Source organism: Jatropha curcas, chromosome 11 (genome assembly GCF_041381405.1).
Source record: "Jatropha curcas cultivar XTBG-Jc1 chromosome 11, XTBG_Jcur_1.0, whole genome shotgun sequence".
In the NCBI taxonomy this organism is placed as follows: domain Eukaryota; kingdom Viridiplantae; phylum Streptophyta; class Magnoliopsida; order Malpighiales; family Euphorbiaceae; genus Jatropha; species Jatropha curcas.
The window spans coordinates 20782986-20802111 of NC_143161.1; the positions used below are offsets into that span (position 1 = coordinate 20782986).

At 35.4% G+C, this 19126-nt stretch overlaps 1 protein-coding gene across 4 annotated transcripts; it reads right to left on the reverse strand.

The window, feature by feature from the left end:
• Positions 1-4621: 4621 nt before the first annotated feature.
• Positions 4622-17923, reverse strand: LOC149492715 (protein SENSITIVE TO UV 2-like; the record flags this gene model as incomplete). Of its 4 annotated transcripts, none has more annotated exon segments than XM_089716416.1 (9): positions 4622-5071; positions 5942-6138; positions 8695-8840; positions 9621-9727; positions 9814-10128; positions 10686-10768; positions 11738-11806; positions 17347-17699; positions 17826-17923. In XM_089716416.1, coding segments are annotated over 9 exon segments (1636 nt in total), but the record flags the coding sequence as incomplete, so codon positions are not given.
• Between the last annotated feature and the right edge of the window lie 1203 nt (positions 17924-19126).

Sequence of the window (19126 nt, forward strand, 5' to 3'; positions counted from 1 at the left end):
AATGAGGGTTAGTACTTGCCTCTCGATATGAGCGAGGCTCATGAAGAGTGGCAATAGTAGAATAACAATGAAAATCTTTAAGGTGATGTGGAATTGCTCTTACCCGGGTAGAACGATGAAGATTGGTGTCAAGGGCAGGTGTAGGTGCAGGTTCAGGATCAGCAGTTGAAGCAGATTCGATAGGAATAGGTGGGGAGGGTCGAATGTTGAGTGTATCAAAGTCACTTATATCAGAACTGGGAAACAATTCAATTGAGGGATCAATGAAAAACATAGAATCAGTATTAACAGATTTATGAAATTTAGAAAGGGTTGAAAACGTGGTATTTTCCCAGAAGGTAACATGACGAGAGATACGCAATTTATTTGAAATAGGATCCCAACAACTATACCCTTTGTGTTTTATCCCATACCCAAGAAAACAACACAACCGTGCACGTGGTTCCAATTTTGTACGTTCATGGGGTTGTAAAAGGACAAAACAGGCACATCCAAAAGGTTTAAGGACGAAATAGTCAGGAGGTTTACCAAACAATTTTTCAAAGGGTGATAAATTTTGGAGAGCCGATGAAGGAACTCTATTTATACTGTAGACAGCAGTAAGAGCTGCTTCTCCCCAAAATTTTCCTGGACATGAGGCAGAAAGAAGAAGAGCACGGACAGAATTAAGAATCTGACGGTGTTTTCGTTCAGCGCGTCCATTTTGTTGGGAAGTATAAGGACATGAGCGTTGAACGACAGTGCCTTGTTGACTAAGGAATTGTAGTAAGGTAGAATCCCGATATTCCATAGCATTATCTGTTCGAAGAATTTTAATAACAGAAGAAAATTGAGTTTTAATCATATTAGCAAATGAAATGTAAATTTGTGGTAATTCAGATCGATGTCTCATAAAAAATATCCATGTAAAACGAGAATAATCATCAATAAACAACACAAAATAACAAAAACCATTTACTGAAGAAGTGGGGGCAGGCCCCCAAATGTCAGAATGAATTAAGTCAAAAGAACAGTGTGAAATAGAAACACTATTATTAAAAGATAAGGCAGGTTGTTTTGCAAGTTGACAATGTAAACAGTTAAATGATTCAAACTTTGTAGATCCTAACAATCCAGTAGAAATTAAAGGCTGAATTTTGCTACCTGAAGCATGACCAAGACGGAGATGCCATTGGTGAATAGAAGAGTTGGTGGTTGTAGCAGCAAAAAGAACTTTTTGGGGAAGATGAAGAGATTCAAGCTCAAATAATCGACCCACCCTGCAACCCTTCCCTAGAATCTGTCTCGGTTGTGGATCCTGAACCTGACAACCAAAAGGAGAAAAGTTGACATTTAGACCTGCTTCACATAACTGACCAACAGAGATAAGATTAAGGGCCAAGTTAGGAATATAGTAGGTTTCAGGAAGACTAAGATTGGAGGCAGATGCATGACCAGTGTGAGTAATATTCATTTGACTACCATTAGCAGTATGAATTGGTGGCAAGAAAGAGACAGGTGTGGTAGAAGACAAAAGGTTAATATCAGTCGTCATATGATTACAACATGCAGAATCAAAAAGCCAACAAGATTTACCCTGGGTAACAGACATGGCAGCAGGAGAATTGGAAGATATAACCTGTTTGAGTACTGCCTCAATATCACCTATGGTGAGAGTAGGAGAACATTCAGTGGCAGCAGCAGTGACTGATTTAAATCCAGGGTTCGAAAAATTCTTGGATTTAGAGACCCCACTCTTTTGTCGTGGAGGACGAGTTGGGCAATTTTCAAGAATATGACCAAGAGCATGACAATATCTGCATTCAACAGTAGGACAATTAGCAAAGACATGACCCATGTTATTACAATTCTTACAGATGTGGCTGCCACATTTTTGAAAGGATGGACGAGTAGTAGCAAGAGCTATTTTAGAATTCTGAGTTTTGTCAAGATTAAGGCGAGTTTCCTAAAAAATGATTTCTTATATAGCCATATCCAATGTAGGATGAGGGTGTCGATGTAGTAGAGAGGCTATGACAGTTTCATATTCAGGTCGAAGAGCCATGAGAACTTGAATAAGATGAAGATGATCTTCACTGATTTTTGCTTGAGATATTTGATTCCAAATCGGTTGAACTTGAGCAAGAAAATCATTCACAGATTGGCCATATTCTTGTTTGAGATTATGAAGAGTAGTCCACAATTGAAAATAATGAGCAAGTCCAGTAGTTTGATAGCGATTGGCTAGGAAATCCCATATTTCTTTTGCAGTGTCATAACTAGCAAATTGGATGTGAATAAATGGAACAGAACTATTACGAAACCAAGTAATAATCTGATGATTTTTACTATCCCAATCTTCAAGGCGATCAGCAAATTTGGCTTCAGTTTCATCTTGCTGTTTGGTTGGCTTTATGATATCTCCAGTAACAATACGCCAAAGCTTACGACCAATCAAAAAACTTTTCATTCCTTGGACCCACAAATTATAGTTTGAGCCATTCAAAATGGTTACAATGGGTTTTGCAATCTCAGATGTCTCCATTTGGGAGTGGAGGCCAAATAGAAAAGGAATCACAAATGTTGAAATAGAAAAAATTATATATATTAGAGAAGGAGCTTGGTAGGTGACGTGAGTTTCAGATTTGACTGAGAAATGCAGAAAGTGCAGGAAATGCTGAGAATGCAGAAGGTGCAGAAGCAGAAATCAGCCTTTCTTTGGCTATGATACCATGTTATGAAAGAAGGAATTTATGTTTTTGTTGTATCTAATTGTACAATGAAATCACATATTTATACATGAAAAAACTAGAAAGAGAAAACTAAAATCAATGCTAAAATTAAGCCTAGAATTAAGGCTAGAGTCAAGGCTAGAATCAAGCCAAGAATCAAGCCTAGAGTCAAGCCTAAGATTATGCTAACATGGGATTACATAGTATTGAATATTATGCTAACAAAGGAGTTGTATGCCAAGAACGAAGACTTCCATGATGCATGCTCCGCCCACCAACCTGCCGATGAATATCATGACCATGATGAGTTCCAAATGAAAGGTAACCAACTTTGTATTCCTAAATCTTCATTAAGGAAGAAATTAATTTATGATTTGCATGGTGGAGGTTTAGCTGTATATGGGTAGAGATAAGACTTTATCTATTGTATTAGAAAGATTTTATTGGCCTAATATGCATCGAGATGTCGAGAAGTTTGTGAAGAGATGTTATGTTTGTCAAACCGCAAAAGGACAATCTCAGAACATGGATTTATATATGCCATTACCCCTCCCTGAAAATATTTGGAAGGATTTGTCAATGGATTTCATCCTTAGAGTACCTAGAACCCTGAGATGTATGGACTCTATTTTTGTGATTGTTGATAGGTTTTCTAAGATGGCGAATTTTAGTCCTCGGAAGAAGATTTATGATGCTTCCTTTATAGCTAAGCTGTTCTTTAGAGAAGTAGTTCGTTTGTATAGAGTACCTAAGACAATCACATCAGAATACGAAGTTCTTTAGTCATTGTTGGCGTACTTTATGGTATTTGTTTGATTCTTCTTTACAGTATAGTATCACAGCATATCGACAAACAGATGGCCGAACTGAGACATTGAATTAGAACACTAGGGAATTTGATTCGAAGCATTTGTGGAGATCAACTGAAACAATGAGATTTTGCCCTTGTTCAAGCTAAATTTGCCTACAACAATGTAGTCCATAGTTCTATTGGAAGGTCAACATACTCTGTGGTTAATACAAAACCACCACATCATGCGCTTGACTTGGTGAAATTGCCAAAGATTCTCGGAGTTAGTATTGCAGCTGGAAATATGGTAAATCAATGGCAAGAAATTCGAGTTGAAGTCACAGAGAAATTAGAACAATCCAATGCCAAATACAAGCAATTTGTAGATCTTCATTGAAGAAAGCAGACAACCAAGGTTGGTGATGATGTGTTGGTGTTTCTTCGAAAGGAGAGGTTCCCAATTGGCACCTATGGCAAATTACAATCTAAGAAGTATGGTCCTTGCAAGATTCTTAACAAAATCAAAGATAATGCTAATGTGGTTGATCTTCTTACTTCATTTGGTATTTTCAAAACATTTAATGTGGCTAACATTTATCCCTTTCATCCGCCTGATTAGCTTTTGTACTCGAGTATTTTTAACAACTCAAGATCGAGTTAAGTGGAGCGGAATGATGTAGAAAAAATTATGAAGCATTTAAAATATCAAAAGGCCAAGAAAAAGTCTTAAGTAGTTTAATATTTTCTTATTTTGAATATTTTTCCCTTTTTCTATTTTGAGCAGGATGTTCTTACTAATTTAAGATCCTCGATATTCTAGGATTTAAACACTATAAATAGCCCTTAGTTTCTTTGTTTTAGAGTAGAAATTTATTTATTTCAGCTTAAATAAAATTAGAAGTTTACAGATTTTTCTCAAGTTTCTGCAATTGAAACTCGTTGAGAATTATTGTGGTATAATTCTTATTTTTACAACAGTTATCTCGCTGCGTCACCCCCCTATGAATTCTAAATTATTCAGTCCAACGTCTGCCAACTCATATCATCTCCAATTCCGCTTAAAGGTATTATTGTAACTAAATTTCCAAATTAATTGAATTGACAAAAAGAAAAGATACAATTGCAAAAGGGCTAAGATATTTGTACCATTAGGCCAATTCTAGATTGCTCCGAAGAGAATATTACAAGAATGGGTAGCAACACTATTTACAATGTTCTTCAGCAGCTAAATACCACCACAAATGCAAGAGTTCAATTGAACTCTAGTACGAGGGGTTTTTAACATTTTTGTTTTTTTATTTTTTATGGTATCTCATCTCCTAAGTAAGTGAAAACCCTTTTCTTAAGTACTCTAGCTAAGTCAACAATTTCTGATTCTCTAATTGGCTGTATCATCATACTGTCAAATAACCTCGGCATCTGGTCTTTTCGAGACAACCTGCTTACAATGTCGATGGTCAAACTGGCCATATCTCTACTAGCTGTTAACACTCGCAATACAATAGCCGAGTACCCTGTGTTGGACACAAGCCTGTTAAGTAATATCAGTGCTTCCCGCATCAGCAACGTCCTACATAAGCCAAAATAGTGAAACCATGAGAAGCTATCCACGTCAATAGTGTACATGTAAAGAAATATAAGACACTCGTGTCTCTGGAATACAGAGGCAAAGAAGCAATGCATGTTTTGAGGAAGGATGAAATGAATTCTCTCCAACATGCAGTTCAACGGTCAAATTTCAATCTCAGAGAAGTAAAAATGGACAAATAGCAACCTCCATGTAAGAGTTCAACTACCAGACGGCCTGGTGTTGCAGAGCATAAATGAATAATTTATGAAACTACCAAAAAGTGACTGCCATGGGTAATGAGTTAAAGCCAAGTAAGGTTAGATGGCTGTCATCTTCTTCCAAAATATCTTGTAATTAGATCTATATAAACACGCAAAAATCAACAAAATTTGCTGCCTATTTTGAAGTTCAAATTAAAGAACCTGTTGCGTATGTGTGGTTTGTGAGAGTTCTCTGCTCTAGCATTTCTCAATAAGATAAGATACAATGATTCAATTTTTTGGATTCAGAATCTATTTTGAATGAAATATTTGTGCCCTGTTTTGCCAAAACAATTAGAATGTGGTTAAGAAACCGGTGTATCAATGGAACTCTCATTAAACTTCAAGTACTAGACTTAGCAAACCTAAAATTAAGAATAGTTTTTAGTCCCAAACTGAAGTAATAGAAAGGACTTCTGGAACAAATAACTGAAGACAGCGACATGATTGCATAGAATTCAAGTTTAAGAATGAAATTGAGAATTTACTATAAATTGCGGTAAGCAGCAAATATAAACCCATGTTTTTAAGGGAAAAAAGTGGCACATGCATGAAGCCATCAGGAATACGAATATGATGGGACAGCAAGACATCTATAATTGCTATTTACCTAGTTTTAATGCTTTCTGCAGGCTCAGATGGGACAGATACTTCTACATCCATTTCTGAAATCAACAGTTGCAAAATTAACATAATAAAGTTTTTCTCTCCAGGTAAGTTGTGATTTACCAAAATTTCAAACCCAGGTTTTCCTGAAGAGGCTAGAAATGCCAGCATAATAACAGCTCTCTTGCGAAGTTCCATGTCCTGAAAATCCATCAACCAAAAATTGAAAAGGTAACATTTTGCAACTACCATCTCAGGTATATCAATTAACAGCATGAAGGATTTGACTTCTAAAAATCAGCCATGCAAGATTTCAAGACATAATCGAGATTCTATCCTTTATTGTTGACACAGAATTTGAGCCACACATTTCGAATTGTTAATGAAGTCTTCAATCTCAGGTAGTTGGTGGTAGAAAGAAAGAAAGAAAGAAAAGCAAAATAATCATATTAAGAATGCAAATTCTGTTTAAACAAGGCATTCATAAGAGCAGCAGGATCCAGATGGCTAGATGCAAAACAGGAACAGTTTAGAGCTCAGTTTTTAGTTTTATTTCAAAGGTAACTATGCGTCAATAAGGTTAGAAAAAGAGAGATTTTTAAGAATAAATAAAAAAGAAAAAAGAAAAGAAAAGAATGTGGACTTCAGTACAGATTTGGCCAGGTGAGAAGCATGCAGAGTATTCTGAAGGAAATTTAGGATTTTTAAGCCTATTTGATAAGAAATTAAATTACCATGTGATGAAGAAACTCTAAAGTTTGAAGGGAAGAAATTTAGATCTGAACTTTATCAAAATCCAATTTCAGGGGTTATGAAAAACAACAAGATCCTACTTATTTAGAACTGATTTTGTATGAGAAAACTCCATAATGATGTTTCAAATAACACAAAACCGAGATCATAATTCTCAAGTCTCTAAATTTCTTTTTTTTTTTTCTTTTTTAAATGCCCCCATGTCCACACCATTTTCCTCGGTTAGAGAGAACTCAACTTCAAGGTTTGAAATGTTGAAGTAGCAAAATCACATCCTTCATATGGAAAACACTTTCTTCTATTTGTTAGCAGTAGAAATTATCAACATCATAATACTTCTGTCCTCAATTTACATAGAATCTGGATATATTACAAAGTTAGTTGGTGCTTATGTGAGGGCTTTTTTCTCTTCAATAATAATGACCACAAATTCCTTACTCCCACACTCCATTTCCTATTTTCCAAGCAACTTTCCGTTGGTTTTTGTGACATCACCTTGCTCTTTCAACTTTTCAACTCACTATTTTTCTTCCCTTTCTTTCATTACTCTATGGCTGTTTGTTGATTCCAACCTGCCCAATGTTTTCATTTAAGGCTTTGAGCTTCCAAATCTTGTTTTCATGTTTTTCCATGATGATCAGCTTGTTGAATAGGCTACTTTGGCTGTTGGCTATGCTATTCCACCTCCATTGCTTGCTTATGAAACCTTTCTAATTATCATACCAACCTCGTTGCTTGCTGCATTGAAACCCACGGTGATAATTTTCTCTCGTGCTTGCTTTCTGAGAGTATGCATAGCCCTTTCCTAGTCATAAATATAACACCCAAAAAATTTTAAGCTTTGTCGCTAGTGCTTGGGTAACAACTTTCACCACTCCACTCCAAACCTTTACCCCTTCAACTTGGTACATCTACTCAAACACCAGCATGCCACCCCGTTCTAAAAGTATTCACATTTTCACAAATCTTTTTCAGGTACATTATATCATCTAGCATATACTTCCTGTAATTTAGGTTCTGTCTCTTGCCACAGTAACCTGTGACTGTCTCAATCTCCTAATAACATTCTGAACACTAGACAGCCATATTTTGGGTAATCAAAAAACTTTCACCTTTGCAAACCTCCATGCCAAACAAATTCGAAAATGGTAGAGGACCTAACCTCCGTCCTTAAAAGTTCTAGTACTTCCTATACAGACTTTCTTAGTGATAACCTAGCATAACTTGTGGTTCAAATAGACATCCTATCAAATCTTGATGGGACTTTGATTTGTTTTCTTTCTTCAAGTCTATTTTCCAAGCAAGAGCTTTACTAATAGTTGCAAATGGTTGCTCACTGGAGCTACTAGAAGATATCATCTTAAATATCTCATCCAATTAGTTCAAATGAATTAATCATCTCATTCACCGGCTTCAATTCTATCTCTGTACCTTCGTGAACTTCATGAAGCACTGATGCAATATTCATGCAGCGCTACTAGCAAATTACAATTTAGATATTGTATTTGGGTTGATTGAAAGCTAGAAAAGCTCGAATTGATAGGGAATCACAAAAAACAAATAAAAAAATAAAAAAAAAAACATTGCTTATGATTGCAGTGCAGATTTGGCACTATGAACTATACCCAGTAAGGGTAACTGAATCCTATTTGATAGGAATGTTAATTGGGGTTTTAATGGATGGTTAGCAATGCCTGAATTTCAAAACCACGTATCACTCTTCATTCACCTCTAATGTTGGACAAGTTAGGCCTTTATATTGGGATTTTCCTTCAGGTCACATGAAAGCATTTCCAATATTGGCATATTTTCCTGTATTTAACTTTGGTTGTTCATAAACATGCAAAGTTCGCTCTTCCAGTAGTAATCAGTGCATGCATGTCAAATAGAGGCCAAAAATCAAGCAGGTTGCAATTGATAGGTTAATACCAACAGCAAAAATATAAGCAAAGAACCACAGTGTGAAAACAGCTGTTAAATAGAGAAATAAGCTCTTCTGCCTACCTGTATGCTATTTGCGCTGCAGGCAATACAATCTGCTAAACCCTCAAGGATGGTACTGAATCCTTTCCAAGTTGAAGCATTGTTATCATCATTTGCAGTACTGTGCTCTTTACAGCAAGAGCAGAAGACACTTAATAGTTTGGGACCTTAAATCAAGAACAGGAATTGGACAGATGAATGAGAGCCTGATCAATAACAATCTAAATCTTAAATTCTAGAAACATGACAGAAGTTAATCTGAGAAATACAGTAAGTTATTTACATTCAGCACTAATGGAAGAGAAACATCCAGGTGGAAGGCTCAAATTCCGTTTCAGTTTCGTTAACCATTAAAACTTAAAAACTCTATATTTACATTTTTATATGTTATAATATTTATAAGATATAGTAAAGATATATATTTTGTATTTTATTTAGTAGCTTCACACTGCTTTTTAATCTACTTAATTCTTGATATTTGGAAAACCTTAAAAAATTATTATTTGGTACTTTTTGTTTACATTTTTAATTTGTATTGCCTATGTTTTCATTGTATGCAAATAACAAAAATTTATCGTTATTTGAGTTATGCTTAATTAATTGAATTTTATAAAAAAATATATATATATACCTTAACTTTTTTTTATTAAAAAAATGAAAACCAAATATAACTGAAACGGTCCAACTTATTTACCGTTTAGCCTGTTAACCAGTATTTTGGTTATGGATTAAAGAAACTGAAAACAGTTAGTGTTCGAGAACATCCAGTATTAAAGAAAAACTAAGCTAATAACACAATATTTTATCCCAGAAAAGTCATTAACCATGTGGGAAGTAACTCAAAAACTAATAAGGAAATAACAAAAGAATAGCTACAAACAAGATCCGAGAAATGAAATGCCAAATGGGGGAAGGAAAAAGGAAAAAAAAGACTATTGTGAGCTTACAGTTTAGCAGCAAAAATAGTAGATGAAGAGCTTCCCTTTGCACATGTGAACCAGCCTCCCTTTTTAGGAATTGTGAAATGCTTTCAAATATTGGTGCACGGCCAAATCTGTTCAGTCAGAACCTTGTTTAAGATACAAAAGAACATCACGTTATGTCAGAATATGAAACAAATTGGTTTCAGAAGAAACTCACGTTTCCCTCTCAGTATGCGCATCAGTTCTCAGCAAAATGACATTCATGACAGAAACTGCTTTGTATCTTACACGTTCTTCGGTCTTGCTCAATGCAATTTGATGCAACAAATCAAATAAAGAAATCCAGTTCACACAAGAAAGTGAAAATCCAGTGTCAACATTCCAGGTTCCCTTCTTGCAAAGAATTTGCAAATCAGAAAATGTAGTTCCAAACGGCCTACGACTTGCACAAGATGCCTCCTCACTCGAACCAAATAGACCTCTTTCCTTTAAGTTATTCCCAGATTTTGCTCCCTCAACCTTGACACTGTCCCTGAGCAGAGTGCACTGGAAAGATCAAATCAAAGTTCATAAGCATGCGAAGAAGCATCACTTTACAGAACGAAAACAAGTCCAAACACAACAATATCTGAAAAGCAGAGTACCACCTACAAAACAATGTTATGAACTTCAGCAAAGTCATTAATTCTCATTAATTCCAAGTTTTACACAAAAGTCTCATATTCCTATCAGTTTTACTTTATTTAATATTTTCAATATTGCCATCACCATTTACCAATTAAATATCAGTCAGCAGTCACATGCACCATGAGAATCACCTTCAATGCTACAAAAAACAGTCTATCATAACCAAAAAAATACAAGTTGTGATCTCTCACACAAGATCTTCTAAACCACCACCCATTCCCGCCCTATATCATTTTTTTTTTGCCATCAATATATAATGGTCAAGTCCATTGCATCTGCCCAAATGAAGGCATTTTCAAGCATGTGCAATCCCAAGTTTTCTATTCCAAACAAAGATGAAAGTTATTAAATGAATAAAAAACACACACATACATACAAAACAAAAGCTTGTGTAGGCATTACCTCTCTTCCAATTTCCTTCCCGAACTAAACAGGTGCTTCAGAAAAACACGCAATATGCTTAGAGCACTACAAAGAATAGCAACCTGTGCAAAGGAACAAAGTCATTGAAATGAAAAAGGAAAAGCTGTTGGAGGGGCTAAAATATAGAACTCCACCATTACTAAGAAATGTGATAAACTATGGGAGAATCACATAAAATTCGTGCAGGCGTAAAAGGACAAGCACTAAAAATACAAGTTCAATCCTCTCAGGAAATCGTGAAGGAAACAATATCACGGGGACCAACACACACCAAAGTATGTCTGCAAATTGCTCTAAAAGATCACAATACATTGTAAACATGATCAAGAGTTTGGCAATGCATATTTGTGGGAAATTACTGCTCTTAATGGATATTTTCTCAAGTTATAAGCATAAACATATCTGAGTTGTTCTAGGACATACTTAAGAACATCATATTCATTCTAACCAACATGGCAGATCTTCAATTGTCCCCCACAACCACTACAACAACAACAATATGCAATTAAAGATGAGGGGCTTGATAGATAAAACTCAAAAGCTACAGGGTCTTGATATGAGATTGCCTATAATTTTGAAAAGATCATAACACCAACACCCTATTGTGAAACATCTGGTTGATGCCTTGGAAAGCCAAAACATGTTTCAAGTAAACACAGTGAGATTCCACAGTAATATTAAAACCATTAAATGACTGATTATTTTAAGAATTCCAGGGTGGTGTAAGGGTTGTTACTACAGCCAAATTCAAATGCTAGCCTGCTTGAAACAGTATCCAGCGCCTTTGACAAATGAAAACTCTGAAATGTTCTTTGAGAGCAAAAAGCTTCAATTGATCCCATATAGCTTAACACGAGTGCATTTAAATAAAAAAAATCCACAGCCCTTTATTAAGTATCCGCAACCAAAAACAAGGCAACCTTCTATAACATGTACCTATCGAAGTTTGTAAAAACAGTTGAAATTTGACATAGAAAAGCAGATAATTACTCACTGAGTCGAGGAAAATGAAAAAGATTTTTGTAACTCACATTTTCAAGGTAACAAAGATCAACCAAAGGCCCAAGCAAAGCCTCCAGTTGTAGCAGTCCATTGCAGATCTACAATACAGAAAAAAAACATAGGGCCAAAAAATCGAACTTAATCAAATTCTCGTATTGCATGCCAAATTGAAAAAAAAAAAAAAGGATACCATTAAAGTGTGATGAAATCCACACAAAAACTTGGGATTGCGTGATTATGATAGGGTAATATAGGGTTGTGGACATCAAACAAAAGAAAGGAAGCTTCTACATACACTATAGGGTGGTAACGATTTATGATTGTCCATTCTTAAGTTCAATAATATTACTTTAATAATAAAAGGTAAATGTTACTGGCCCAACCACACAAGTAAACGAACTGATCTCTCAAAACAAGATTTCTTACAATTTTCTTCCAGTATTAATATTACATCATCATTCATCATAGAGGTAACTTGGAAATACAGGTTAGCCACATTCTTGATTTAACTACAGTTTTGTCAAATATTTTGACAACATATATCGAGGGCTAAAATTAGAATGTAAATCATCAAAGATTAACAAGGAAAGGAATCGAAAGACAGAAAATGTTTTGAGACCAAAGTTTTAAATCAAGGTGATGGACATGTCACTGATGTCACTCACTGTGTTGCAGCCAAAGTGTCACAATTGGCATTATCGTTAATTCTTTAAAAAGAAAATCAAAAATAGAAACTACACATTATTAATAATTCTGACAAAATTGAAAAAAGAATACTTCAATTACAGGATATAACTGGAGGTCACCACTAGAAAAACGTTTTATAGAGGATCCTAATAGTATCGTCTATCACCTTGATTTTGACAGTCGCTACCATAAAAGTCTCTAGAGTCTCATTAATGGTGAGTAAATAATACAAATAGATTAACTAAACAAGTTCCATAGGAAATAAAAACCATTCAGAAGGTGTGACATGATAATTGTTAAGGAACTGTACTTCAAATAAATTTTGAAGATAAAAAAGACGACATTAAGAATTATGATGCTGGAGTAGAAAGCATCATATATAACCTCAGAATGCGATCCTGCCATAAGTGATCTATACTTTTCTCTACAGGTAACATGCTTGCAGAAGGGAGAGACAAGAGTCAAGACCCAAACGGTAGAAATCTTGAACATCTAGAAGATAAAAGGAAAATAGGCATTCAATCTTTCAAATCTAAAGTTTCAAAGTAGAACTAGCAGAAATTATTTGGAATTTAATAGATTCTTTTGGCTATCTGCTTTCTCTTTTGCCTATTTTTATTTCTTCTCCTTTTTCTCTTTGCAGAATAATAGGCATTGAATCTTCAAATCTGAAATTTTACAAGTTGGCAGAAATTATTTGGAATTTTAATAGATTTTTTAGGCCATTTGCTTTCCCTTTTGCCTCTTTTTATTTCTTCTCTTTTTTCTCTTTGATCTAAAGTTTCTCTGTCTGCCAGGAGCACTCCATTTCTGCCATTACTGTTTGTATGAAATGGCAAGTATTCTGTACTGACTGTGCCTGACACAGGAGAAGAATTTAGGGCAAATTAACTCTCAACAATTAGGGCTAGAATAGGATGATTTTGGTTGGAACTGTAAATTTAATGTGGAAAAATATTTTCTTGCTTTTGATTCATTCATAGGGACACATATTTATATACATACAAGATACTATAAACCTATTAAGAATCTAACTCCTAATAGAGTTCTATTTACAACTAACCCTTAACACCCCCTCAAGTTGGAGCATAGATGTTAAGCATGCCCAACTTGTTTCAAAGATAGTTAACCCGAGGTCCTTTTAAAGCTTTTGTAAAAATATCTCCTAACTGTTCACTTGTTTTAATGTGCCCCGTAGAGATAACACCCTATTATATCTTTTCACGAATAAAATGACAATCAATCTCAATATGTTTTGTTTGTTCATGGAATACTGAATTGGATGCAATGTGAAGAGCAGCTTGATTATCACACCATAACTTTGCAGGCAAGGATGACTTGAAACCAATTTCCTCTAACAACTGACGAATCCAAATTAATTCACAAGCAAATTGTGCCATAGCTCAATATTTTGATTCAGCACTCGATCGTGAGACTACATTTTGTCTCTTGCTCCTCCACGATATCAAGTTTCCACCCACAAAGACGCAATATCCTGATATTGATCTTCTATCAACCTTCGAACCTACCAAATCCGCATCTGAAAAACATTTGATGTCCAAATGCCCATGATTACTGTAAAGGAGGCCACGACCTGGATTACCTTTCAAGTAGCACAAAATCTGTCCTAAAGCTTTCCAATGGATAACAGTAGGAGAAGACATAAACTGTCTTAAGACGCTCACAGAGTAAGCAATATCTAGACGTGTTACTATAAGATAATTCAGTTTGCCCACTAACCTTCTATGCATCTCAGGATCATCAAATAGCTCACTACCAATTGAAAAGTTGCAAATTATGAGTCATTAGAGCACTGCATGGCTTGGCACCCAACTTTCCAATTTCCGTCAGTAATTCAAGGACATACTTCCTTTGAGATATGAAGATGTCTCTCTTACACCTAGACACTTCAATAACCAAAAAATACTTCAACAATCCTAAGTCTTTTGTTTGGAACTGAGTCTAGAGAAATGACTTGAGTGATGTAATGCCTACTGAATCACTCCTGTAATAACAATGTCACCAACATAAACCATGATGTTTGGCAAATTGACAAGATTCACATTCTAAAATTGACACAGACTGAAATTGCGGACACAACTTCTTTAAAGTAGACAATGAAGGATGACCCAAACGACAATGAACCTCGAGGAGATAGAGCACCAGCACAAGCCAAAGATAACAAAACATGTTCATCCAAAAGATAAAGGCCACCAGACTCACGTCCTCTACCAATAATCCGCTTCATCAAAAGATCTTGAAACACACAATATGTAGGATAAAATTTAACACAACAATTCAGTATACGAGTAATTTTACTAACAGACAGTAGATTAAATGAAAAATGAGGCAAACAAAAAACAGAAGACAATGGAATAGATGGGATCAGATTGGCGGTGTCAATACACTTAACAGAAGATGTGGACCCATCAACTAGAATAACATGACGATTAAATTGTTCAGGTTCTTTTAATGAGGATAAGAGACTAGGGTTGCCTGTCATGTGATCGGTGCAACCAGAATCAATAATCCACTCTGATGAGGTAGACACAAGACTTACTTGAATTGGCAGCAGCAGCAATTGAGGAATCAGTAGACTTAGAAGAATGGTATCTAGAGAGCTCAACATACTCCGCAGCAGAAATTGTTACAGTGTTGTCAGAAGAAGTAACTGCAGAATCTTGAGTGGCCATATTTACCCTTGGTGGCTTATTTATCAATTTCTAGCAATACCGTTTAGCGTGACCAGGTTCATGGCAATAATGGCAGATGAGAATGCTTGCCTCTCGAGTAATTGATTCATTACTACAATTATTTCCTCCTCTTCCTCTATTTCATGGCTGCCTAGCTACCTGATTATAACTCACAAGGGCGCTATTATCAGAAAGGAAAGGGGTATGAGAACCTTCAGTATGTAACAATCTAGTGAAAGTCTCCTGAAGAGAGGCAACATCACTGCCTGAAAGAACTTGTGATTTGGCAGTTTCGAAAACTAAAGCAAGACCTGCAAGAAAACTCATCACAGCCATTTGTTCTCGCTGAGTCTGTTGAACCTTAACATCGGGACTAAAAGGCAATAAAACATTAAGTTCCTTGTAAATCTTCTTAAATTCTATAAAATAAGTTGTAAGGGGCTTATCTTGCTGGTCGGCCCGATAAAATCCTTTACAGACCTCATACATACGAGACAGATTACTGTTTCCCGAGTACAAAAATTCAAGATATTCCATTAATTCTTTAACAAACTCACAATGATTGACTAACCCAAACACTTCACTATCAATAGAATCGCGAATCAGTAGAAATAACTTAGCATCTTTCCTGAGCCAACGTTGCCTAGTGTCACCAGTTGGTGGATCATCAATTAGATGATCATCTTTTTCAACACTCTGCAAATAAATTCTAATTGCCTTACTCCAAGCTAAATAATTAATTCCTTTCAATTTATTTTCTGTGATTTTATTCATTGCTGAGATCAATTCAGTAATAGTAATTTTAGAATCTGTAGTTTCAGGATCCATTATTAATAAAAACTAAACACCCTACCAGCAACATAGAAAGAGACACCGAAAGAAAATAGCCTTTCAACGCAAACAGGAGCAAAAAGGTAACCTGAAACACCAAATTGACAAAACTGAGAATGCCCCTACCAAAACTTCACCAAATCAGAAAAACAACCACCTGAGTAGACTGCTGACCTAGAGTCAAAGCCAGAAAGCAATTTCCACTAGCCGAAAACAGCCGGATGCCCCGCCACGCGCCGCGCGTGGTACTGTAGCAGAAAACTAAATCGGCGCGTGAGGCCCACACGCAGCGAATCCGGTGACCGGATTTTGAGGGAACGCCAGTAGGCAGCTGGAGTAACTCCTGGAGTAGGCGGTGAGACAAACAGTGACCCTAGAATGGTCACCAACATTGACAGCCACTGGAATCTTCAGCGCAAATGGGAAAAATCAAGTTTAAAGAGCCACAGGCTATGATACCATGTAAATTTAATGTGGAAACATATTTTTTTGCTTTTGATTCATAAATAGGGACACATATATATATATATATATATATATATACACACAGACACACACACACACACACACACACACACACACACACATACAAGATACTAGAAACCTATTAGGAATCTAACTCCTAACAGAGTTCTATTTACAACTAATCCTTAACAGGAACAAAATAATATATCGGTTTCAAAGAAATCCTTAGAATTAAAATTCTGAATTCATAGATAAAAAAACAATCCTAAATCATCCTATTCTAGCCCTAATTGTTGAGAGTTAATTTGCCCTAAATTCTTTCCCTGCATCACTGCCGCAGTGGATGCACATGAGTTTGTGGTGATTTGAAAAGTGTATTGGTGCAGATAGTATCATATTGTCTCCTAAGTCCCAAACAAGATTGACTATGACAATATCATATTGTCTCCTAAGTCCCAAAAAAGATTGAATATGAGTGAAAAGATATATGGCGGACACTATTTAAATCCCTTGCTTGCTTGGGATTCTCAAATAGAAAATTCTGCACCAGGCAACTCAATTACTATGGAGATTGTTTCCAGCATATGAACATATAAAATCTACAGCAACAGCAGCAACAAAAACACTGTCACCTATTTGAGTTTTAAACCACCTTTCGAGTCTGAAAATGGAGTTAGCCACATAATTTTATACTAGTTTTCTATTCATAAGGTATCAGTTGTTTCCAAATTATCTCATTGAATATAAATGTAGCAATAGCCAGAAGCCATATGTATCACACAGTCAAACCATATAAGTTAGTCCCACAAAAGATCCTAACACATGCCCTAAAAAATAAAAATAAGGACTTAAAAACTTGAGATGCTAGGGTGCAGTAAAATCTTTATTAGCAATAGTCTATCATTAGCCCCATCCAAGCATACATTTGGCTTCTAAGGTATGATTTGTCTCATTAACCATACCTTGGTCAATGCAAAGTACAAATGTGATACTTTTGCAGCTTCAGAAGCCTGAAAAAAATGCAAATGTTGCTGTAAAGCTGCATTAGAAGAGCCTCCAGCTGCCACAAAATCCCCAAATTTGGAGGGCATATTCATGCTCATGTGCCCAAAAAGAAAATGAAAATCTGCTGGACAGGCCATGAATAACTTGGAGATCAGATTTCTTCCTAACTTATGGTCACTTGCAGAGCCCCATATATCTAACAGCTTGTCAGAAAGATCAGCACAGGAGGATCGATCAATGTTTGAATTTAGGTTGCTAGATTCACCGGCTTTGTCTGTCTGAACTCCTATGGCCTTAGAGGATGAAGTTGCTAACAGACAGAAAGATAATGAAAGAAAATATAGACAGTTTACAAACACGAGAGAAGGAGAGAAATAAAATAGCAAAACAAATGTAAAGGCTGTGATTGTGGAGTTACTGTAATCGTGCATCTCACCTAAATGAATCTGATATCCAATCTCGTTCTCTAAAGCTCTGGTATTTCTAGATTGCTGGGGGTCGCCATGATTATTTGGGGTAGGAAGTCGACATTGCCTGCCATTAACCATGTCATTCCAAAAATTTCTAAACTATAACAATTAAGAGAGGACCTAAAAGCTGATTATAGACCTACATATTACAAGCTGAATAATGTATCCTCATGAAAACAAAATAATAAAAATAATAAGCAATATGAAAATGAAAATATGGAGACAGATCATAACTATTCTAAGGCTAACAATGGAAAATTTTGGTTACCTGTATTTTGACAGTGTCTACAAGAGACAAGAAACAAATGATAGTATCACAAATTGATGCAAAAAAGGAAATTGAGAAAATTCAAGAATTTTAGAATTATGGCTTAGATCTTATATAAGATTTATTTGGGACGTTAAGCAGTCTTTACAGTTTTATTCATGAATTTATTTAAATAAATTAGTAGCTGGTTCATTACTTCAAGGTCTGTTTGATTTGGCTAATCGTGTTACCATGTAGCTGATAACAGTAGTTATAACTTTTAGTTAGTGAATGTTGGTTGTTCTCATAAAGATAAACTTTTAACAACGGTTGATTAAAATTCACTAAATACAGCTAGTACAATCAACATCTAATTAAAACTACTATAAGCTATCAGCTGCTAATTAAAATTCTTACCAAATACCTCTAACCTAGTTGTTAGGCGTAAATCAACTACCAGCTACATGAATCAATTGAACTAAACACTGCTTAGGTATACGGAAAATTGTGTAATCTCTAGCTTTATTGGAAAATTGATCCTTTTTCTTTAGAAGTATTTCTTACTTATCTTAAACTTATTTCAAAGTCCTTGTGAGTTTACAATAGTCCAAATCCTAAACGACTAAATAGTTTTGAATTTCTTTTCTTGAAAGCTTTGGAATTGTTTTAAAGTTATTTTATTAAAAGATATATACTATTATAAGTCTATGAGCACCTAAGATTGTTATGCCTTCAATTCAGTTTTGTTATCCAATAAAGGTCACAGCTTTTTATTCTACTTTTGAGTTGTGTGATGCAATACAGCCCTAGCTGTGATGCCTGAGGAGGTTTAGGTGTAACACATGTTAGTATAATGTTAGTATACTATTGTAATTAATTGACTATACTATTGTAAGATAGCTGTAAATAACCATCAATTAGGGAACTAATTAAGGCTGTAAATGTCAACCATAATTAGGAGACAATGGGCATCAAGTAGGAGACATATTAGGCATCAATTAGGGAGCCAATTAAGGCTGT